Source organism: Australozyma saopauloensis, chromosome 4 (genome assembly GCF_035610405.1).
Source record: "Australozyma saopauloensis chromosome 4, complete sequence".
Lineage (NCBI taxonomy): Eukaryota > Fungi > Ascomycota > Pichiomycetes > Serinales > Metschnikowiaceae > Australozyma > Australozyma saopauloensis.
This window is the reverse complement of record NC_086134.1, coordinates 235463-259648: the sequence shown is the minus strand read 5'-3', so window position 1 is coordinate 259648 and position 24186 is coordinate 235463. Positions and strand designations below refer to the sequence as shown.

Sequence of the window (24186 nt, the reverse complement as noted above, 5' to 3'; positions counted from 1 at the left end):
GCAGTGCCAGCGCTCATCCGGCCAGAACCAGCCACACAACCCTATAATCTGCCGACGTCTATTCACGCGTATATTACGTTGCGTGAAAAATTCGATACCTAATTAGTTAAGTTACACAAATGCGATTCTGATTGAATGTAGAGCTAAAGTTAACAAATGTTTAAAGGAATAGAACACTATCTCAGAAAGAAAATTTCTGTTAGTTCATAATTTGAAAAAATAAATGTTAGATTAGCTGTGGTTGAAAAGGCACTGGAGTACAAGAACACCAGAAATATCCGAGAAGAAGTATGGCTGGGCTACCAAAAGCGCAACCCAAATTAATTACCAAATGTATACTTTTTCGAAATAATTTAAATATTATACCTTCATTCACTGAAAATTCAACTGGTTCATTATCGCCGTTTACTAACCGCCGGTGCACGGGCTCCACTCCCGCGGGTTTTTTCCACACTATAGACACTTAGTAAGACCTAAGGCCAACTACACATCCCGGCTTTCACAAACTCTGGTCGCCTGACTCCCGCCTCATGCCCGCCGTAACCGACAACAGAGCGTTGCTCAAACAGCCCCTCCACGGAATCTACATTCCCGTCGGGCTCGTCATCTTTGGCACATGTTTGATCGACTACCACTATTTACCATACTCGTTAGCCTTTGTAGCCATCATCTGCTCGTACAACTTCCGTGAAGCGTGGAACAGACGCAAGTCCATTGATCCGGTCAAGTGGACCGAGTTGGAGTTGATTGACAAGACCATTGTCTCCAAGGACTCTGCCATTTACCGCTTCAAGTTGTTCCACGATGATGAGGTGTTAGATATTCCTACCGGCCACCATCTTGCCTGTTGCTTCACTATTGATGGAAAGGATGAGATTAGATACTACTCGCCGATCTCCAACCAGTTCGATACTGGGTTCTTTGACATTTTGGTGAAGTCGTATGCTAGTGGTAAAGTTTCTAAGGAGTTCGCGATGTTGAGAGAGGGCCAGACCGTTAAGTTCCGCGGTCCCGTAGGAAGATTGGACTATAAGCCCAACATGGCCGAGCACATTGGCCTTGTGGCTGGTGGCTCGGGCATCACACCGATCTTGCAGGTCATCACCAAGGTCATTACTACCCCTGAGGATACCACCAAGCTCACGTTGCTTTACGGAAATGAAACCGAGAACGATATCTTGTTGAAGAACGAGCTTGATGAGATTGCCAAAAAATACCCAGACTTCACTGTTCACTACACTGTCACCAATCCATCTGAGTCGTGGACAGGGGAGAAGGGCTTTGTGACCAAGGAATTGATTCTGAAATACATGCCCGAGGCATCCAGCAGCAACAGGTTGTTTATCTGTGGCCCACCAGAGATGAAGAGAAAGTTGATTGAGGATACCAGTTCGTTGGGCTGGGAGAAGACCATCATGAAGTCAGACACCGCGGACCAGGTTTTCTGTTTCTAACCACGAAGTTTGTAAGTAATACCAGATAGATAAATTCACAACCAAGAAATTCACAAAGAAATTCAAGTAAGAGATTGACAAGTAAGAGATTGACAAGTGAGAGATTCACAAATAGAACTTCACAACTGGGAGAATTTACTGAGAACTTCACAAAAAAAAGCATTTTAACTAACAGATTGCGACTGGATAAATCCCCATTTTTCCAGCTAAATAGGTTCATTTATAATTGATTCACGGCTACAGTGGCTACAGTGGCTACAGAACCAACAAGACGTGCTACTCAATTATATTAACCTACAATAGTGAATGTGACTGAATTGAATTCTCAGTCACAATATGAATCATTTAATGCCATTTGAACTGTGTCCAACATCAAAATCATGTATGATGAGAAGAAGGCTCAATTGACTATGTCAACTCTATTTCAATAGATGAGTAGACTCAAAGTCAAACAAACACAATGATCATTGAACATAAGTGACAGCGACAAATCCTCAATGTCTCAGCTTTCCCATTTCTTAAAAAAATATGATTTATTTGTCCCCATATATCAATATTCTTTTCTTGTATATAGTCAACCATCATTTCCCATCAATTTGCAGCCATCTCTCATCTCCCAGTCTATACTACATTACTAACCTGGACCATTGACCGGAACTGTGGAACCATTTAATTTATTCCTTGCCACTACTCCACTTGCAAATATTCTCCAGTATCGCAAATTTACTAACTCCAAACTTCAACACTTTTGCACCTTCTTCGTTCATTCATCAAACACAACCTCGAAATGTCGGACCGATCTCTATGCCAATTCTACCAGAAAATTGGCGCTTGCAGACACGGTGATAAATGTTCGCGAAGGCACGTCAAACCCACAGAATCGAAAACCGTCCTTCTAGCGAACTTATACCAGGACCCAAAGAAAGTAGACCCCAAGGGCCAGCCAATGTCGGCAGAGGATTTCGATCAGTTCTACGCCGATGTTTATGTGAAAGTCGCCGAGAAGGGAGAGGTGGAGAGCATGGTCGTGTGTGAAAATGAAAACTTCCACTTGAGTGGCAATGTATATGTTCGCTTCACGACATTGGAGGCAGCCAACAATGCGGTAATGACCCTCAACCAAGAGTGGTTTGGTGGCAGACCCGTGTATTGTGATCTACTGCCAGTGAGTAGTTTCCAGGAGGCCAACTGTAGAGCTCATGATACCAACTCCTGTCCCCGTGGAGGCCTCTGCAACTTCATGCATGTGCGTCGTCCAGGCAACGAGATGAGAAGACAGTTGAGACAAGCACAAGAGAAGTCGCTTGCATTGGCCGAATTGAGGAGGTTGAAGGGTGCGGATTGGGGTAGAGAATGGGAAGAGCCAACGAAACGGAAGTACACGCGTGAAAGCGAAGTCAAGAAAGAGCCAAAGATAGAAACGCCAGAAGTTGTGGCGGAGGACAAGCCTGAGCCAGTTGTCGAGTCCAAGGCTACTGCTGTGGCCAAATTGTTTGGTGCCTAGTCCAACGTAATAGCCTACGACTCCTGATGTAGCCCTCTGTGTTCGCACAAGGTTCTTCACACATTAGTCCATATTAACCTAACTACATTATTCAATGGATCAATCATGTTCCACGATAAAATCCACAATTCCGTATGTGTTTCTCCATCGAATGAACCACAAAAGAAAGCAGCAAAACGGTCAAAATCACAATACAAAGTTTACATGACTACCAAAAAAAAAAAACCAACGATAAAAAATGACAAAAATAAAAAGGTCGTCTTTCATCCCGCGAACAACTTCAAGCACATGGATTACTCACCGTTGCACCAGGACTGTGTCTCACTATGTAGAACACAGCCAATCAACCACTATCACTACCCCAATAGACCAGTCCCGTCAAATTCCAACGCCCGCAATTGTCGCCGGGCCATACAATTCATCATGTCATATATTCAAACCGTATTTTTCCGAGCATCTGGCCGAGCATTCTTGGCAGACACAACCTCCACCTCGCTTCTCTGTCATTCCGCATATAGATCCACTCGTACCCATTTATCAGTATCACTAAAGACCACCGTTCAGCAGCGATTGCTCACGATATCCAGCACCAGGTTCGCTCTGCAAAACAACAACAACAAAACAATTCCTCCACATCTATCCTCGCAGGAAAAGAAAGAATATTCCAATAGTTCACCCAGTTCCAGTACAGATACCCCTCAAGAACTGAAGATGTCAATTCTGACACCAAAGGGTGAACACTCACAAACCCACGAAGAACACTCTCACTCTCACGATGAACATTCACACTCTCACGATGAACACTCCCATTCGCATGAACACTCGTTGTTCCACACCCATACCCACCAACACAATGAGCTCCTCTCGAAAGGATTCCTCACCAATCCGGCCGTGCGCATCACGTGGATCGGGCTTTTGGTGAACGTGGTGATGGCCGGCGCCAAGGGATTGGGCGGAGTCTACTTCCACTCGCAGGCCTTGATGGCCGACGCTATCCATTCTGTGTCAGACACAGTGGCCGATTTTTTGACGCTAGCTACGGTCAATGTGGCCAGCAAGGAAGGCACGTTTTCTAGATTTCCTTTAGGTTACGGTAAAATAGAGTCTGTAGGCACGTTGCTCGTTTCTGGGGTGTTACTCGCTGCCGGGGTGACGGTGGGCTGGTCGTCGCTCTTGCAGATCCTCGAGATGCTTCTCCCGTCCAACATCTACGAGTATTTCCAGGCGATTCCTGTGCACTCGCATTCGCACTTTGGAAGCTCTGGCCACGATCATGACCACTCTCATTCTCACTCCTCAGACGCTTCTGTAGCTGAACGTCAGATCCCCAACATCAATGCGGCATGGCTTGCGTTGGCGTCCATTGGTGTCAAGGAGCTTTTGTTTCGTAAAACCATGCAGATTGCTGAAAAAACAAACTCAAAGGTCCTTGTTGCCAACGCATGGCACCATAGGGTGGACTCGCTCACCGCCGGTGTGGCTGTGGTGACCGTCACTCTGGGCGTGTTCTTTGGCGTTTCATGGCTTGATGCTGTGGGCGGCTTGCTTGTCTCGGCGCTTATCATAAATGTGGGTTTCAAAAGTTTATTGGGAGCCTGGTATGAGTTGATAGACCGCGGATGCGAGCCGCAATCAGAACAGTACCAAGAGCTCAAGCTGGTTGTCGAAGAATCTTCTGAAACCATCTCTCAGTTGGCAAACTTGGAGATCAAGGTCGAAGAGTTTTCCGTGCTTGCCGCCGGCGCGCGTTCCAACTTGATTCTCAAGGTAGCAACCAACGACGACCCATCCTTGAGCGCCATCTGTAAATGGCAAGAGGACCTCATCGCCACTATCAAGCAGAAGGATAAGTCTGTTGGAAAGGTGTTTGTGGATTTCAATTCTGAAGGGCTGAAGAAGGATTGAATGGGTTACGTGAATTTAAGAACATATAGATATATGCGGAAATAATAGAATGACTTGATGGACTTTATAATCAAAGGAATATAAATTGCTCTATGTTTTAGGATACGAAAGTCTGGGGTTTTCTATATGTACATGCGATACCCTCACTGTTTTTTCTTGTCCTTTTTGGATGAAGCGCCCTCAACAAACTGCAATATCTCTTCCACGGATTTGCTTCCGATGTCAGAGTTTACAATTGCTGCGCTCTTGCTTTTCTTTCCGCGTTTAGCACCTTTTGGCTTTGGAGCGGCAGCCTTTTTGGGGGCTTGAGCAGCAGCGGCAGCCTTTTTGGCAGCCAAGGCTTTTTGTTGCTCTTGCTGAGTGTACTCAAGGAATCTACGAATGGATGAAGCAAATGTGACGCTCTCTTTCGTGAGTTTGTCCTCAGGCCCTAACACCTTAGCAAAATTCGAAGCAGCAATGGTGAAATGGTCCAATGCCTCTGCATACTTCGCTTTCTGGTACAATCCTACAGCGCAGCGGAATCTAAAGATACAAGTGATGTCTGAAAGCTCACCGTTGAGTCTGATGGAGGTTTCCAACGCCTTCTCTTGGATTGCCTGCGATTCATCTCCAAATTTGAATGCATCCAACATAACAGCGCAGTTGGAGAAAATGTTGAGAACATTTGGATGATCCTTTCCGTAGATACGGGACCAAATGTTGAAAGCCTCTGCGTTCAACAAGAAGCCATTGTATGAATTCTTGCGGAGAACCTCGAACAAAGATGTCTTGATGTAGGCGTTAGCAGTTTCGTAACTGTCAATACCCCTCAATCTCTCGTACAAGATAATGGCTTTTCTGCTGAGAATACATGCCTCAGAGAACATACCACAGTCACCATACAACTGAGCCAATGCGCTGTAAACTTCAGCTGTCTCAAGATGAACGCTTCCGTAGATTTGTTGGTAGAAACCAACCAACTCTGTACAAAGACTCAATCCAATTTCTTTGTCCTCCTGTTGGAGTTGTTGTCTAGCGCTCTCAAAGACCTCATCAACGAGAGCACAACGGTAAGAAGAATCCTTAACGACAGGAACAAAAGAGACAATATCTTCAGGAACGAAAGTGGTTGTACGAACAACAATAGCAGGTGTCTGAGCCTGCACCTTCTTCTTCTTACCCTTGATTGAAGGCTCCTCCTGAGGCTTAGTAACGGAGGCATGTGCTTCCTCAAATGCTTCTTTCTCGAAGAAGTACTCCTGGGACTTCCATTGAATACCGAATTTCAACGCAATTTCGCGCAAAATTTGAGGTTTTCTCAAGTCCTCCAACCAAGATTCAGACAATTCGTATCTGAATCTGATCTTGACTTCATGCTCAACGAGTTCCTTAACCTTTTGAGTTGTCAATTGAGTGAATTGAGTTTCCTTGTTAGTGAAAAGTGGCTTCAAATCAGAGCTCACAGAAACCTCAGGGGCAGCGTTCACGTCAGCACCCAACAAGCAATTGTGGAAGTGAGAAACAAAATGGGGTTTCAAAAGCAAAGGAACGCCTTCACCTTCTTTTCTCAAAACATGCTTCACGGATCTGACGATCATTTCCTGAACAGCCAAAGTGTAAAGCACATTCATGTTGGCTGCAACAGGGTATAATTCTGCATTAGTCTTCTCTTCTACTTTATCCTCCTTGTCATTTGTTTCACCATCCTGTTTGGTCTCAGCGGTCTCTTCCAGGGCGGATTGTTTCTCAGCTTCTTTTTCAGCTTGTTTCTTCTTTTGCTGTTCAATGAAGTCTGCGGTTTTCTTCTCATTCTCAGCAACATCTTTGTCAAGCTTGTCCTTAAATTCCTGTGCAGTTTGCAAAGCCCTTTTGGCGATCGTACCCAAATATCTCATATTAACACCATGTCTATGCAAGTATTCGGTCAACTGCGTTCCATCAACTGGAACGATGTTTCTCGAAATATCTTCCAAACGCTCAGAAATCAAGTGTTCAGTGACAAGAGCACCAATTTCCCGGACAACCTCCTTGTCCTCTTCAGAGTCATCAACTCCACAGAAGGAATCAGGATTGAATACAATCTCATCGAATGGAATGGCAATTTGAGGCTTCTCCTCTCCATCTTCTTTCTCAAGAGCACCCTCCTTCTCTAACTCTTCGGTCTTCAATTTGAAAAGAGCAGCAGCCTTTCTCTTGTACCATTCTTCAACAGCTTCATGTCTGATAGAAGCTTCCTTGTGAGGATAAGAGGATTCTGAGGTCTCGTCGTAGTGAGCATCTAAGAAAGCAATATCAAGTGGAGCAGTTCTGTACATATCGATCACGTAGTCTCTTCCATCAGAACCCTTAATTCCTTTGGTGTCTTTGGATACGATTAACTTGGTACCCTCTGGAGTAGAAGCGCCCGTCTCTAATTTCAAGGTGTGAGGTTTCAAGTGGAAAGCCTCGGCAATTGGTTTGATTGCTTCTTCCATTGATTTGTCAACCTTAATTTCATCCTTCTCGAGGAAGTATCCGTAAGAGACTTTATCGATTGGCTCACCGCTTTTGTCGACCTGCTCGCTGAAAATACCTGGGACAGGAGCCTGGCAAACCACACGTTGGCCCAAGTAGTCAACAACACATGTAAGAAGGGAGCATGCACCGCCAGCATCAACTCTGTTCATAAGTTTGATGGAGTTCAAATCCTTACCAAAACAGTATCTAGCGGCTTCATCACCACCAGTGAAATCGTGAGAGCCAGTAGCGTTGACACCAAAACTGTAGAAAATGTTATTTCTCAAGTAGATGTGTTTCTTCAGCTCTTCGTTTGGATTAAGCGGAGACAAGTTCCCCTTGATGATTTCGAGAGCAGTTGAGGTGGCAGTTTGATTGAACTCTTGAATGTATTTGTTGAGAAGCTTATCTCTCATCAATCTCTCGGAGAAAGACTCACGAGGAAATTCTTTGAGACCCTGGAACTCCTCGTTCCAATCTTTCACAAGGTCAGCGCCGTCGGTGCCATTTGTCAAAGCAGAGAGTTGACTACGGGAGTAGTCTGGAACTGTCTGTTCCTGCAATTGCGCTTCGGAGACTGCCCATGGGAAGTTTGTAACAACCTGAGAGGGAATGAGATACGACTCTGGGAATTGGGAAGCTTCAATCAAGGCAGCCTTGTTGTTTGTAAGAGTTTCAGAGAATTTGGAAGACAACGAAGCAACCAATTTGAACAAAATAAAGTTCTTGTGGGAAACGCCCTTTTCGTTGATCTTGAGAACAGGGTTGAAGTTTGTTCCAGAAATTCTACTGACGAAGAAACCAGAGGCATGACAAGTGATAGCAAAAGCTTCATTTTCCAAGGTGGTCAAGGTCAAGTACAACAAGTCACCCTTGAGCTTTTGAGGGGGAGGAACAGGATTCCACTGACTCAAAGTAAGAGATCTAATGGGGAGCGCCCACTTGCTCAAGATGGACAGAGCACCCGAAGAAGATGCAGAGCTTTCCTTGAAAAATGCAGCGAATTTATCTTTTACAACAGCAGCATCCTCTTCAGAAATCAATTCCTCTTGCTGTGCGGTCTCCTCTTCTGAGGATGGAGTCTCAGCCTTGGATTCATTTTCAACCGAAGCTTCTTCCTCTTCAGCCTCAAGGTTCTTCAAACCCAAAGAACTGAGTCTACTGCCACCTACACCAACACCAAAAGACTTGTTGGCAAAGTCCAAGAAGTTCAATCCAATGTTCTCTCTAAATCTAATGAGGTGCTCGTACACAGCTTTCAAGTTGTATGGTCTCTCCACCATTCGGAGAGAAGCTTTGGTAGCATCTTGGGGCAAAAATTCATCCAAGGGGGTAAGGTCGTCGTACAATTCGGTGATTTTGGCACCCTCATATACGAGATCGTAGTTTGTAAGCTGGTTCAATTGAGAAGTTGCAGCCAAGGTCTCTTTGACGTCACCGATCGAGTCCAAGCGAGAGTGGACCGATTCGATGAAATCGATGCCGGCCTCTGCGCACGCAGGCAAGTGGATAGTGAGACTGATCTCCCCGACTGATGTTTCGGGTGCTTCAGCCATTTTTGTTGGAGAGGTTGTAGTGCAGAGAGAAGTGAAAAATAATATAGTAGGGGAGTGCAGGTAAGCCGGATCGTATGGAAATGTGGGGGGGGGGGACCAACACTCGCCGGGTTCTGTTTTGAGAAAATGTTATGTGACGCCTTTTAATGTGAGAATTGAAGCAAGGGCATGGAATTGTATTGGCAAAACTCTGTCATTTTTAATTTTCTGTTCAAAGTATTGGTGGTGCTCTCTGAGATAAACGGTAGGCAAGTCACGTGACCACGACTCTCATATATTGCAGACCTCTGATTATCTAATTAAGAGGCAATCGCAATTGTTGCAATTGCGTCCAAACACTACAAAATTTTATATCTGTACCAAGTTCAAGTCCTCATTTCAGACCATCGCAGCAGAAACTCTCATTTTCTTCCCTGCCTATTCAATTGAAATCAATGACCTACGAGCAAAGTGACTACAACGAGGAACAAGATGAGTTGGTAATGCAACTGAACGTTCACATTAACGATTTGCCGAGCGAAATCTTGCTCGCGGTATTTTGTAATTTGTCCCCTGTGGACTTGAAAGACGCACGGTTAGTTTGTCGCCAATGGAACAACGTGATTCTGGATAAAGCAGCATGGATTCGGGCGTTTGACAACAAGTTCCAGACCGGCGATGTTTTTGCGTCCGTCACGGGGTCCGACCGGTGGATTCTGGAATATTTCGGCCGCTTGGCGGCGCTGCGAACGTGGGCCAAGGCCAAGTCGTGGTCGAAGCTGTATTCCCTAGTAAATAATGAGTATGGTCAAGTGGACCAAGTAGTCGCCGATTTTGTCCACGATAGGCTTTTGACGTTCTCGAGAGCTCTGGGAACTGTCACTTCTTGTACACTCACTCTGGGTAAAAATCAGGTGTTCATTCCTGAGAACCATGTCTTTGCCAGCACTCTGGCCTACGATGTCAACTGGACTTACCTTTGTGTCGGCAAGATTAGTGGCGAAGTTTACTTGAAAAACCTCATTACGGCTACATCTTCAGGATCTAGTAGAACCTCTGTGACATGCTTGAAGACATGTGCCGAGCCGGTGGCTGGAGTAAGAATGAACTCCGACTTTGACAAACACAGGGAAAGAGCAGACATTTTGGTGGTGACTAAATCTGGAATATTACAATTTCTCGATTTAGACGCTCATGCACACGGAGAGATACGTTTAGACGATACGGCGCTTTATTTGGACTCTGACTTCAAGAGCAGAATTGTAGTGATCACATCGAAGTACATCAACGTTATCGATTTTGCATCGAGAAAGCCACAACAGAAGATTGCTCACGGGTGGGAATTTGACGCGAAACCTTGTGTCTGTGATGTTGACTTTTATGACTCGAATGTGGTATTGGGACTCGCAGATGTGTTCAAGGTCTTTCATATCGACGGAAATACTTTCTCTGTTGCCGAAGGAAACATACACCCATCTCTATCGATCATAGGCGGCACAATCCAAGAGTGCGATAAAGAAAGAAATACTCAAATTGCTGGTGGTGACGGACGACTCTATGCATTGACGGTCTCTAATGGTAGCGTTGCAGTCTTCGAGCTTCGAGAAGCTAGGTCACCTATAGAGTTTAAAACGACGATAATGCCATTTGCAGACGATCGCACTCCTCAAAACATACACATGTACACCAAAGTTGCCCTCAACAGCTCTGTGATTGCCATTGGAGCACTTGCGGACTGGATACATTTCTATGACTCTCATTCGGGCCACTACCTAAGAGAAGGTGCAAAAGTCTCGCGAAAGCTCACTCGAAATGGAATGGTCCCAATTCTGTACATCAAATTTGCCCATAATGGCGCTGGTGGAGTTGTTGTGAGCGGAGACGTTGTGCAATACTTTAAATTTGGCGAGTCAATGTTGGACTCGAAGCGCCCTAATACTCCGCAAGACCTTGACATGAGAAACAAGAGGACAATTCAACAGCATATCAAGAACCAGCTCGACGAGTATACCGAGCTTGAGCATCACAAAGAAGTACTGGCACAACTTGCTGACAAGTTCAACGGCACTACCTTTGAGAACGAGCAAGAAGAACTACGTGTTGCTATGGCCTTGAGTGCCAGTACTGTTGATGTAGAAGATTCAGATCTTGAGCGGGTGTTGGCTTTGCTGCGTGAAGATGTTGCCTCGCCAATGTCACATCAGGCTGAAATGGTGGAGGACTGGGAATCCCCTGAACCTGCAACATACAATATTGGTTCTAGTCGTGCTCTTGAAAGTGCAGTAGATGTCGAAGAACTGGAAGACGAAATTCTACAACGGGTCTTGAAACTTTCGATGTTGGAGCATTAGACTGTGCTAATTTTTCAAGCATCTCAATGCTCATTTTTTAAACGTGAATTCTGCGGACTGATTCAAGCATTTAATTCTTACAAATTACTTCTTAAGCATCTAAACACAGAAAGATGGCGCCGGGATGATGAATTTCAGCTCGTGATCAAAACTTGAGTTCTTTAGCCGAGTTTCAACACTAGACATTTACCAATCTTTATGCATCATGAAACTGAAACTTTCCTTCTAATACGCGGCGCCTCGATTCACATTCTAAACTTGACTCCTCTGCTAGATCAATCAGATCAAGAACGCATAAACTCATTTCAAGATTTCGATCGTTCGTTTACGAACTTGGCTGCAAAATTAAAGTCCGGGTACGGTACATAGAAGTGTCGGACTTACGCCGGTGGCAATGCAGGGCCGCAGAACGGATGCAAAAACGGTCACAACGCAACCAATATCATTGCGCACACGTTGAGCCAAAGTGACGCAAAGCAAACGAAGTCTATTTCGAAAACACAGATTCTTAACAATCCGAACCCATCAAACAAACCCGCTAATCTGGCCAACCTTTATCCCCCAAGACCTTCTCTGACTCAATCGCGCTCCCGACTCTAACCGAGTCCAAATCACCTGGGACTGCAGGTAGCCACGCTTCGTCCTGTTTCTATTGGCTCGGAACCGGCCCCGTCGCTTCGCGGATGTTGAAGGCCTGCTTTAACCTGGGGTTATATAGCCTGGAACATCGCATCCTGACGTCGTTTGCATCCATAGCACTATTGCCACCTACGCATATATAAGACCGTAGATAAGGTCGTCAAATTTTTTTTTTGGAATTCTCACCCGCGGCCGACTTTGCATTTCGTTTCCATTTTCCAATATTGTTTCCATCGGTGCTTTCCTTGCACTCTATCATATTCGCTTTTGAATTCCCACGCTTTGACTCTTAGATCTTAGTTATGGCTAAGCTCGGGGCTAAACGTCCCAGCGGAGTCGGCAAGACTTTTTTCCAGAGCCTGGTGCCATATCTCCAGAATGGCCTTCTGTCATATTCTGTCGTTCAGGTTGTGGGCCAGTGGTTCCAGGATGAACCACATCCATCTCGGCGTAGATTTCCCGCTGGCCACTGCGGTATATATTTAGGGCTTTTCAGCCAGGAGCTTCGTAAAGACGAGAAACGGACGCTGGGCCATGGCCTGAGCGGCGTTTTGGTGGTGTTCCCTGTAGAATCATTGCAGCCGTTCTTGCCTGAGTTTTTCATTTCGCAAGCCAATCAGCAGATCCAGAACGATATTCAGACGTTGCGCTCGGTGACGAAAAACCTCCTTTCGACGCTTTCCGTGGTCAAGCCGAAAAGATCGCTCAAACAGCTCTACCTGCTTCGTACTTTCTCCACTACTCCACACAATAACCGGAGCAGATTGGCAGAGGTTCCGGAATTGGAGACAATTGCGCATCCATCAAAGTCGGCGCAGCCACATAAGCCGGTCGTCGTCAACACCCCACTCGAAGCTGAGCAGCTGTCTGTTGCTGAGGTCGAGCTTGAGGATGACTTCGAAGGATCGTTTCTTGCAAACCAACTCAACAGAATCGTGTCGATCTATGAGAACTATCAAGATAGCGCCGAGCTTGACACCATTTACCCGATCTACCAGTCGCTCCACAGAAATGATATAGACCTACCATCCATCGAGGAGTACAACATCGTGTTGAAGTCTATTTGTCTCAGATCTTTGGACAATGATGGCTCCGCCAATAGCATAGAATCCAAACTCACATCTTTGTTGACTGTGTATCAGGATCTTCTCACCGCATGTACTCACAACGAGAGTATCCTTCCTAATGCTGACACTTACAACATCATACTTCCTGCCGTGTTTGATGGTGCTATGAAAACGATTCAATTTTCGAACGATGCATCCGTCTCTTCGCATAAATATTCTGTCGCATTGGGTAAGGCTATGGACTACTTACAAGTTGGTTCCAATCTATTCTTGTCGATCAAGAATAAGAAGGGCCTCGATGCTAGCTCGATCATCACTCCGCTACTTGCTGGTTTGGTAGTGTTCCCACATTTATTGACGAAGCAGCTCTCCACACTTTTGGTCTCGTACTCGGAAATCGAGTCGGAACGCTATGAGTTCTACCGTGATTTTATTCTCGTGGCCACTCACTTTTCGAAGGAGGACACATTGAACATGGATAAACGGCAAATATATGACTTCGTATCCTCTGTCTTTGCTGGATACAAGCAGCAGTTGCAGAATGCAAATGGTCTTATTGATGGTGAATTCGAGATCTATGGGGCCATGGTGGAGACTCTACTTGCTACCAACAACAAACCTGTTGCAACAAAGTTCCTCGACCAAATTTTGATTGATTTCAAAGAGCAGTTGTTAGCAGGCAATAAATCAAACATGGAAAATATGTCTGCTCTCATTTCCACCTATTTGAAGTCTCTTATGGGCTATGATCTGGAGTCAGATTTGCTCACCAGCTATCAATTACTTTTGAGATTAAGGGACATCTCTTATCTCCCCGAGGTGACTGCAAATGTGTACAATGAGATGATTAACCGTTTCATTCATACATACTCAAAGCTCGAGTATGAGAAGCAAAACACGAAGTCTTCTCAGGTGTCAGAAAAGCAGTTAATGATTTATAAGCAGATCTGGCAATTGTACGAGTATGCCGTAATTCGCAAAGATTTTCAAACTACAAGCTGCAAGGGGTCTAATTCGCATCAGTCAGTTTCATGCAGAGACTCATTACTCTCACTTAGTCTTGACTTGGGTGATCATTCAAATATTGCCCGTTTGATTAAGGAAGTTTTAGTGAAAGATCACGTAATTGGCGACTGGAACGTGTCTAAGAAGCTTTGTCAATACCTTTATAATGGTGTCATGGTTCATGGTGACAACTATCATTTGAACCTTCTCTGGACTGTTGTCGAGCAACAAGCAAGACACTATGCCAAAGATTCTACTGAACTCAACAGTTTCTTGTCCGAGCATGCCAATTTCTTGCTTGGGAACAACTCCATGACCTTCAGTTTAGTTCTTAACCTGATGATGATATTCCATTCTTTTCAAGGTTTCCAGCTTCTTTCGGACAACGCTTATGGTTTAATGACCATCTCCTCATTCTTGTTCAACGAGGCTCTGAAGAGACAGTTGTCCCAATCTGAGACAATCAAGATTCTTCAATACCAATCACGTCTAATCAATGAGTTTGAAGATCCCGACAATCACTACACTGAGCTTTGTCCAGAGCTCGTTGAGCTTAAAAGCAGCTGTTCATCTTGGTTTACCAAAATGTTTGGTACTTTGGAAGCTGGTGCTACTTTAACGCCAGACATTTTACAAGCTTGTTCTATGCTAGGCCTAGACAACGGAAATGGTGAAGCTGGTGTTCTCTCGCCTATACATTTCGAATTAGATTTGTCAGCACAATTAAAGCTTGATGATGATGTTTCCTTTGGCCTGTTCGTCGACTACTTCAATCAAGGATACAGCTTCACCACTCTTACTTGGATGTCTTTAGCAACTCAAAATTTTGCAATGACCGCCTTAGAAAAAGAAGACCAGATTCTAATTTCAAATCTTGCTTCGAGGATTGAACAAAGCAAAGATGCTTCTACCATATTTGCTTCGTTCATTAACTTGAAAAATGACAAGGTCACTATTAAGCTTTTGCAGCACCTTTTGCAACAAAAAAATCTGGAAGTACTTAGCTCTTCAGTTGTTTTGAATGCGATGACTTCCCACGCTACTTGCACTGACAATGAATATCTCTTAGACCTCATCGCCACAAACGTGAATTTTTTCTATTCTTCGAATGATTCGCCTGATTGGACTGCGGAGCTTTTCAACAAATTGAATAACTCCGGGCGGTCGAAAGTCGTGGTGGCATTCTCAGGGACATTTAATGAAAAGCTTGCCAATCTCGATTTGAGTCAACAAGCCTCTGCAAAGTTGTTTTGCTCCATTGCTGATGCTTGCTTGAATACAAGAAACACCGAGCAGGCTGGCAACTTGTTCCGTCAACATCTTTCGGGAGCGGATCGGAACAAAACTCTCCTCGAATCCAACCAACTTCTTACATCACTTTTTAACTATTACATTGCATGTGGCGCACACGAGGTCCTTTTGAACAAATTTGGATCACTCAAGGGTCGCTCACCTGAGTTGGATCAATTGTTTGAGTTTTCAGTGCTCTTGAACTCTCTTGGCGGTGTTTCTTCTAACTACACTGCAAAGATTGACACTGAACAGAAGCTAGCTCTTGCAATTTTGTCGGAACCAGATGTTATGAAGATGAAAGAGCTTTTTGACACCTACTCTCGACTTATCCAAAAGAAATCATCTTTCTTCGATTTTATGGTTCTCACCCTTACCAAAGCGGCCAAATTAGTGAAACCACAACATCATGAACAAGTGATTTCAAGATTCGAGGCTATCATCAAGCTTTGTAAGGTACTTAATTTGAAAGAGATTCAAGCTAAGAGTCTCCTGAAAATAATCCAACTCTTGGCAGCAACTCAATCCAAGAGTTTGTTGAATATCATTTTCAACAAATTTTTAATCGATAACACGATTCTATCAACTTTCAACTTTTACTTCTTGAGGGTCCGGATCTCATCATCTCATGAGTCGAGACAGCTCCTCAACGAGTTCCGCCAGGCTTTAAAGCTTGTTGGCGATAAGTTGAATTTGAAAGCGATCGAAACATTCGAGAGCCGCCTTGTGGCTGCTTGAATGGACTTTGCTCTGTTTAGCAAAGTTATGACGCAATGACTATTTATTTGGGTACATATTATTAATGAACAATGGGATATAACAATTGTAATTTTGGTTTTGAGTTGGTTAGCGTTTCAATTAGTGCTATTCTTGATAATTACTGAGGTTTAATGCTTCTGGTGGAAGCATTGTAGTTCCTGACTAGATTCATATAGTTGGTAATTCAGTTTAATGCATAGGGAGCTGTCAGTGCTAGTCCATCTTACAACTGGGTCTACTCACGTTGAATTTGTCAACTAAGAAAACACATTTGAAGCTTCAAGTTGAGAATTCCAACGCAGACTTTTGTATTGACCGAAACGTGTTCCGTATCGACACGGCCTTCTGTTTTCGACTCGATATTTCTCTCTTCGACTCAAATGTCGCCAATGAAATCCACCGCGAAAGAATTTAAGAGAAAATTTCAGAATAGGAATTTAGAACTTTACATAAAATTTAAGTGTAATTAGGATGTTTTGTTGCACACCATACCAGGTATAGATGGTCTACCGGCTCTTCATGCCACTGTTTCAAGTCCTGCCTTAAAGAACACGAAGCAAAAGGCACAAAAACAAACAAACTAAAAAACATATTCTAAAAGCAAGAACAAAAACTCGCAAAAATATCATTGCACCATTCCAATTCCACCATTCCCATCTCTTTTGCAACCCAATACTCACCGGCCTCCGTCACGTGACCCACCACCCCCAGTGCGCCTTTTCCACCACGTCGATATTCCAAACACCTACAACCTACAACCCCATGTCCACGCAAAGCTACAAAGCCCAGGACCCGTACAGTCTGGGCAGCTTGCCCGACAAAATGGCCGTCTACCAGGAGTGCGTGCAGCAGTTCAACGCGCTGCCTGTCGACGCCAAAAAGTGCAGACAGCTCTTGGCCAAGATGTTGAGATTGATCTATCACGGCGTCACGTTCCCCGCCGAGGAGTCCACGATGTTGTTTTTCTCGATTTCCAAGTTGTTCCAGCACAAGGACTCGTCGTTGCGTCAATTGGTGTACTTGGCCATCAAAGAGCTTTCCGCCACGTCTCAGGATGTGTTGATGGTCACCTCGTCCATCATGAAGGATATCCAGCTGGGCGACTTGATCTACAAGCCCAATGCGGTGAGATCGTTGTCCAAGGTTTTGGACGGGCTGACGGTGTCGTCCGCGGAGAGATTGTTCCGCAACTGTATGGTGGATAAGAACCCGATAGTGTCATCTGCGGCATTGATTGCCTCGTATAACTTGTTGCCTGTAGCTAAGGATGTAGTGAAGCGTTTCGCGAACGAGGCGTTGGAGACCGTAAACTCGTACAAGCAGTTCCCAAGCAATCAGTTCCAGTTGCACGAGTACTATGGTACCTCCACAACCAACTTACCCTCCAACTCGTACATGTACCAATACCATGCGTTGGGATTGTTGTACGAGTTGAAGAGTCACGACAAGATGTCCATGATGAAGCTCATCACGTCTTTGCACGAGGGCTCGTCTTTGAAGAACTCGTTGTCGATTATCCAACTCATAAGATACATCAACCGTGTGTTGCACGACGACCCCTCTTTGATCACTCACTTGTATCCTGTGTTGCATAGCTTTTTGAAGCACAAGTCTGACATGGTGGAGTTGGAGGCATGTAAGACATTGACCACCTTGCAGCATTTGGTGAAGGACGACGAGTTCATGAACGTGATTCTCACCTTGCAGAAGTTGTTGAGCGTCCCCAGATCTGCCACTAGATTTGCAGCTGTGAGATTGATCAATAAGATCTCCTTGAAGCACCCAGAGAAGGTCCTCGTGGTCAACCTCGAATTGGAAAACTTAATCAATGACCCAAACAGATCCATTTCAACCTTGGCCATCACAACATTATTGAAGACCTTCGGTGTTGGAACTGTCGAGTCTACTAGCTCTGAGAGTGTGGACCGCTTGATTCTGAAGATGACCTCCTTGATGGACGAAATTACTGAAGACTTCAAGATCGTGATCATCGAAGCCATCGAGAGCTTGGCATTGAAGTTCCCATCCAAGCACAAGAAGTTGGTGGAATTCCTCGATGACTTGTTGAGGGATGATGGTTCGATCAAGCTTAAGACAGCAATTGTAGAGGCATTGTTTGACTTGATCAAGTTCTTGCCCGACGAGAACGCCAAGCAACTAATCTTGATGAACTTCTGTGAGTACATCGAAGACTGCGAGTTCACTCTGTTGTTAGTCAGAATCTTGCATTTGTTGGGAGATGAAGGTCCAAAGACCTCTCAACCTTCATATTATATCCGTCACATTTACAACAGATTGGTTTTGGAGAACTCTATCATCAGATCTTCTGCAGTCATCGCTTTGGCCAAGTTTGGTGCCTTGTGTGATGAACCCTTGGCCTCGAATGTGCGCACTTTATTGACTAGATCCTTGAAGGATGTAGACGATGAGGTTAGAGATCGTGCCTCTGTTTCTTTGAGATTCATCGATAGCAAACAACCAAGTCTCATTGTCAATGACTCAAGATTCAACTTGGCTGCCTTGGAGGGCAAGTTGACTCATTATTTGAACAATGAAGATAACTTTTCTACCGGCTTCCAAATCTCTGAGGTTCCACTTCTTACTCTTGACGAGCTCAAGTCTATGGAGTACAATGAGAAATTGACCCAATTAGATAACAACGCTGATGGCTCTGGAAGCAAGGACAAGAGTGAAAAGGGTACTCCATCGGGTAACCAAGACGCCTCTAACGATGATGCAGCAGCAAATGAGTACTTGAAACAGCAAGAGTACGCTGCCAGACTAGCTGAAGTTGAGGAATTTGTTGAGTACGGTAAGCTCACAAAGTCTACCATGACCCCTATCTATTTGACTGACAGAGAGAATGAGTTCGTTGTGACTGTTGTCAAGCACTTTTTCGCAGAAACTAACAAGTTGGTTTTGGAGTATGAAATCACAAACACACTCTCACTGCTTGTGTTGCAAGATATTACCATTGATGTGGTTCCTGACAACGAAGCCTATGAAGCCGAATACAGCACTAAATTGGCTGAATTGAAGCCTCAACAATCCGGCTCTGTGTACAACTCATTCGGTGTACCTGGAATTCTAGAAGATGATGTCTTGGCTGCTTTGGGTAACACTTTGAAGTATATCAGTAAGGACATAATCGATGACGAGGGTGGAATTGACCCAGCAGATGAAGGTATTCAAGATGACTACGAGATTGAGGACTTGGAAGTCTCGGCTGGTGACTTCATGTTCCCTCTCTACAAACCAAACTTTACTGCTATTTATGATCTGTTGCCTGAGGAAGATAGCACTGTTGTCACTGTCAGCGGGGTTTCAACAATTGAAAATGCTGCCACAAAGCTCACCAAGACTTTGAGCTGTATGGCATTAGATGGCACTGACTACGTTCCATCCGACTCCACATCTCATATTCTCAAGTTGTTGGCCAAAGATTTGTGGGGTGGTATTGTCGCAGTGCAGGTGAGATTGGCCCTTAGAGGTGCCCAGGTGGTTGCAAAAATCGAGGTCAAGGCCGAGACCGAAGGAATGGCTGGAGTTGTTGCTTCTGGAGCCTACTAATACAGTAGTGATGCTCTACTTAAATATACTTAAAACACATTACAGGATTAGAAAGCAGTAGCAAGGATTTATAGAGAATCGGTCTAAAACTTCATGGAAGATAAAATTCATCATTGATTGTTGCTGAGTCTATTTACGGTAGCTGGTGTTCTTCCTGAAGAAGTTCATGACGTAACTTCCCGAGAAGAAGACCAAGCCTGCGGCGAAGAGAATAAACAAGAAAATCCAAATGGCCGCAAGATTATCGGCTTTGGCGGCAGTGGGACACACAAAATGCGATCTAACTTCAAACATGTATGTGCATCCGTGCACGGAGGCTACGTGGGAGACACTGGCCTTGTGAAGCATATCGTGGTCACATTTAAAGGTGACAATAGTTCTTCTCCGAAGACGCTCTCCCTTCGAAGAAACAATAGAGTCACAAAACGAGCCATCCTCATAGGTGAGCATCAACTTACGGCCCACGAACTTCGGTTTATCCGATACCTGTCCCATCAGGACATATTCCTTAGTGATAGGGTCCATGAAAAAGGCGCCCACTTTTGAAGGATCTTCAACATCCTTGAACACGAGCTGCCCCGCATCTTTCGCAAACGGAACCAGACAGATTCCAAGCGTATAATTCTGGTCGGAGTCGAGGCCACTGGCACTCCATGGGTGTGGACCGCCATTGTGCGTCGAGAGCGGTCTCAAGTCGATAAACCCATGTGTTGGGTGCATAACCGTACAGGGGTCTTCGCTGGCATCTAGAAGCTCTAGGTTCTTATCGAAGTCGAGCTGGTCCGGACTTTTAGGAGGCTCGTTCTTGGCCAGTTTGGGCAGCGCCTCAAAGAAGCCATGGATCAGATTTAGAAACGACGACCGCTGGCCCAGATCTTTTGGTCGTTGGTCGATGGTGAAGAACCCTATAAACAAGAACACCAGCACCAAAATCGCGATGAGCCGGGTTTGTAGACGAGAAGACATGGGGAATGCGTGTATTTGGGAAAGGAGAGAGGAAACGACGAGTCGGAAAAACAAATGTGTTCCGAGAACGGTGGATTAAGAGAAGTGAAGGTGTAATATATACCGGGACAGAAACAAGCTGTCGCTTAATGAGAGTATAGAGTGATTACAGGAGGAATGAGGTAGTCTTAGTACAGATGTATGGCAGAATGTGGATATACGCGGTGTAGAATGTGGAGTGGTGGAATTGTTGGCAGGAATGTGGTAGAAGAAAGATGGATGTGATGAAAAAAAATGAAAATTGAAATGGAAATGAGAATTTATTTCGATCCGGTGTGATTCTGACCTGGAATGTTGGTCTGGTCTGCTCAGTGTGGTCTGGCCAGGGCTTCTATCAGAGTGAATGCAGACTTGCACGAAGAGAATATATATATAAAGAGGAATTGGAACGATGTTTTGGAGATTGTAGCAGGAAAAATAAGTGCCGGAAATTTATGTGAATTGCAGTGTTTTGATGAGAACCACGGCACCACTGTGCTGTACCCCTAATCTTACCATCCAATTTGATTCATAATTCATAATTCGAGAGTAGATTTTTTGGAATCTCCTTTTTTGAAAACTTTTTTAGTTGAATCAAAGGGAAAACATGTATCTTTTTATAAATACTAAGAGATCCAGTGGTGGTGCTTGCCTGGTCAGAGAGTGTCAAGGGAACACCGCCTCCAGAGCTTTTTCTTCTTGCGATTTTCTTCTAAATACAAGGAATTCTTTAAAATTACCCCTAATCTATGTATATACATTTATAATTTCTATTTGTGGCCCTCTGCTCTCGTCCAACCTGTAGCTCTAAACACACTCACAGCATTTCTAGACCATTACCAATTCAAAACACGAAAAGTTCATCTGATCAAAAATAAAATTAAACTCAATAAATAGCGTCTCACATCAAACTTTTCAAATCCATCACTAACAACCAGACTTAAAACCCCTATAGCTACACCTATACCTCTACCTACCCCTAAAGGGAAAGAACAATCGTTGTTCCTCGATAAAATTTTCGTAACCACCAAAGTTCTTCTCAAGAAAACTTCACTCAAATAAAACCCCGCAACCAATTATCCACCCAAAACTTTCCCAAACTCCCCACTAATTCACTGGCTGCGAATTCCCCCAGTTGCAACTCCACTATGGATCTCTGGGCTAATGTGTCTGGCGCCGACACCGCCAGCGGCACGAAATTGAAAGAATTGGAACCCTCGAATCCACTCCATGCCCCGCTTCTAGAAGCCAGGGAAGAAATTGAGCAACAAGTGGCAGAGACACCGCAACCTACTTTAGAAGACGAAGAAGCATTGCCGCCAGGATACACTAAAGCGAAATTCTACCGTGCGGTATGCGACGGAGACTTGTCTGTATTGCAATCTCTCCTTGACGCCGATTCCGAGCTTGCCGCTTCTCTTTTCGATGGATATACTCCCCTAGTCTTTGCTGTAGCCTACAATCAATACGATGCTGCAGAGTTGCTTTTGGGAACGTACGGCGTAGACCCCGATACTCCCGACCAGCAGAAGCTGGAGTACTCGCCGCTCATGTGGGCTGTGCACCTCGACAACCTCCGCATGGTGGAGTTATTGTTGCAGTTCCAGGCAGACCCTGACTTCGCACCTAATGCCAGCACCAAGGCCACGGCTGCGTCAATGGTTTCGGTAACGTGTCCGGCCGTTTATGAGTACTTTAAAAATCATAACTTGTTGTTTAACCGCTCGAATCAGGACGCCTTTGTCTACGAGCCCAAGTCCTTTGGTCTCCAGACTGATAACTACGAGGATGACCTTGCATACCAGATCCAGATGCTGAGTATAGCAGCCAATCAGACGCCTGAACCTTTTGAGACGTATCGGCCAACCTCGGCGGATTCCGAAGACGACGAGGATCTCCGACGGATCCCTGACTTTAACTACTCCAAGGCGGTGCAGGGGCAGTACATCAAATTCACTGATTCTGACATTCCGTCATTGCTCGACTATATCTTCGGCTTGCGTCTCAAGTCTCGATCCTTGCAGCATGACGCAAGGGTTCCTGCTGCCGTTGTCTTTCAGCTCATAAATTACTCTCATACCAAGGTGGGCGCAGATGATTTGACCGCCTTCCTCTTGGAGTCCTTCATTGCGAGAGTCAGATCCGTCACAAATACGAAATCGGGCGTTATGACTGCTGCGGACTCGGCACCTGGCGCGGCTCAAGGAGATATTGTTTTGCTCAGTTACTGGCTTTCTGTGATTCAATTTCTTCATCTTCACTTGACAAGAGGCGGTGTGTACAAGCTGCACCAGGAGTTTCTCCAGACTTTGATCAGCGTCACCCAGAATCTTATTGCCACCATTTCATTCTCCATCGATGTCCGTCTTAGTGATTTAGCCTTGGAGTGCATTCTTGACTATACCAGCCTTGTTGATGTGTCAAGCGCCATGTATGAAAAGGATTGGAACTTCCGGAAAATGAAGCGAGCTCCTAAGTCATATGATGATATTCTTGACATGTTATACCCACCTTCAGAGGAAGAGCTTCGATTGCCATCTCCAGTCAGATACCTTCAGGTATTAGGTGCTCTTGATTACGTTTTGACGATACACATGATTCATCCCTTAATTCGGTTCCAGGCATACTCTCAGGTGTTCTATTTGATCAATGCCGACTTGTTCAATCGTGTAATCTCGACTTCAAAGTATTGCTCTCGTGCAAAAGCCATCCAAATAAGATTGAACGTCTCCGCTCTCGAAGATTGGTTGCGCTCGCACAATGCACATATATACAAACCAGATCCTTTGGGCGGTCTCAGCAATTTGGTGGGGCCTTCTGATAGTGCTTATACTCACCTCGTTGGCCTACTCGATGAGACCGATGATCCAAAAGATCCGCATTCTCTTGGGTTCTTGTACAAATCATTGTATCATGTTGGGCGCACTCAGCTTAATCCGTTGATCGAATTGCTCCAGTGGTTGCAGGTCGTCACCGGTCTTCAGGATGAAGAGACTTTCATCAACACAATGAACGAACTCGATGACTTGAATTACTATCAAATCTATAAGGTAACAAGAAAAATGTACCGTTATGAGGTGAATGAACCAAAAGTCCCAAAGGTATTGATTCAAAAGCTTAAGTCCATCCTTGATGAACATGGCGAGGCACAGGTGCAGAGATCCAAGATCAGTTTCCTTTCACAGTCATCGTTCTTATCAAAAGAGCTTTACTTAATTATCAACCCTAGCTATGTGTTTGGTATTGCACTTCCCAATTTAAGTGAACTTATCGTAAGCTTCGGAGCAGGGCTCGGAGGTGTCAAGAAAAATCACGCGAAGAAGTTCCAACCACATTTGCCCATTGCCATTGTTGATGATGTGGATGAAATACTTACGGAAAATCGTCAGAACTTGAACGATACTTATACCTATGATGACGATGACAACGACGGCAATGAGGATACCAATGACTACAACGAGCAAGGAGGCATCCAGAATTTCGGTTCGAAAGGTGCGCGGAAAGAAAGCTTTGACCGTGATAACATGCTTTACAAGAAAATAGAGCCACCTCTGATGGCCCACCCTAGCTTTGCCCATGACGAGATCGAAATCAACCCATGGTAGCGAGCCTAAATAGAGGTGCTGCAAATAGCATATCTAATCT

At 44.8% G+C, this 24186-nt stretch overlaps 9 protein-coding genes across 9 annotated transcripts; 7 read left to right on the top strand and 2 right to left on the bottom strand.

The window, feature by feature from the left end:
* Positions 1–530: 530 nt before the first annotated feature.
* PUMCH_003150 (uncharacterized protein) lies at positions 531–1454 on the top strand (the record flags this gene model as incomplete). The annotated part of the gene is made up of 1 exon (XM_063022131.1): positions 531–1454. One exon carries the CDS (start codon positions 531–533, stop codon positions 1452–1454), a length of 924 nt encoding a protein of 307 aa, XP_062878201.1.
* A 787-nt stretch (positions 1455–2241) lies between these two features.
* PUMCH_003149 (uncharacterized protein) lies at positions 2242–2958 on the top strand (the record flags this gene model as incomplete). The annotated part of the gene is made up of 1 exon (XM_063022130.1): positions 2242–2958. One exon carries the CDS (start codon positions 2242–2244, stop codon positions 2956–2958), a length of 717 nt encoding a protein of 238 aa, XP_062878200.1.
* A 105-nt stretch (positions 2959–3063) lies between these two features.
* PUMCH_003148 (uncharacterized protein) lies at positions 3064–4863 on the top strand (the record flags this gene model as incomplete). The annotated part of the gene is made up of 1 exon (XM_063022129.1): positions 3064–4863. One exon carries the CDS (start codon positions 3064–3066, stop codon positions 4861–4863), a length of 1800 nt encoding a protein of 599 aa, XP_062878199.1.
* A 143-nt stretch (positions 4864–5006) lies between these two features.
* PUMCH_003147 (uncharacterized protein) lies at positions 5007–8897 on the bottom strand (the record flags this gene model as incomplete). Its single annotated transcript, XM_063022128.1, has 1 exon — positions 5007–8897. The coding sequence occupies one exon, from the start codon at positions 8895–8897 to the stop codon at positions 5007–5009; it is 3891 nt and encodes a 1296-aa protein (XP_062878198.1).
* A 434-nt stretch (positions 8898–9331) lies between these two features.
* On the top strand, positions 9332–11227 carry PUMCH_003146 (uncharacterized protein; the record flags this gene model as incomplete). The annotated part of the gene is made up of 1 exon (XM_063022127.1): positions 9332–11227. One exon carries the CDS (start codon positions 9332–9334, stop codon positions 11225–11227), a length of 1896 nt encoding a protein of 631 aa, XP_062878197.1.
* A 941-nt stretch (positions 11228–12168) lies between these two features.
* On the top strand, positions 12169–15966 carry PUMCH_003145 (uncharacterized protein; the record flags this gene model as incomplete). Its single annotated transcript, XM_063022126.1, has 1 exon — positions 12169–15966. One exon carries the CDS (start codon positions 12169–12171, stop codon positions 15964–15966), a length of 3798 nt encoding a protein of 1265 aa, XP_062878196.1.
* A 783-nt stretch (positions 15967–16749) lies between these two features.
* Positions 16750–19557, top strand: PUMCH_003144 (uncharacterized protein; the record flags this gene model as incomplete). Its single annotated transcript, XM_063022125.1, has 1 exon — positions 16750–19557. The coding sequence occupies one exon, from the start codon at positions 16750–16752 to the stop codon at positions 19555–19557; it is 2808 nt and encodes a 935-aa protein (XP_062878195.1).
* Positions 19558–19686: 129 nt separating this feature from the next.
* Positions 19687–20523, bottom strand: PUMCH_003143 (uncharacterized protein; the record flags this gene model as incomplete). Its single annotated transcript, XM_063022124.1, has 1 exon — positions 19687–20523. The coding sequence occupies one exon, from the start codon at positions 20521–20523 to the stop codon at positions 19687–19689; it is 837 nt and encodes a 278-aa protein (XP_062878194.1).
* Positions 20524–21689: 1166 nt separating this feature from the next.
* PUMCH_003142 (uncharacterized protein) lies at positions 21690–24146 on the top strand (the record flags this gene model as incomplete). The annotated part of the gene is made up of 1 exon (XM_063022123.1): positions 21690–24146. The coding sequence occupies one exon, from the start codon at positions 21690–21692 to the stop codon at positions 24144–24146; it is 2457 nt and encodes an 818-aa protein (XP_062878193.1).
* Between the last annotated feature and the right edge of the window lie 40 nt (positions 24147–24186).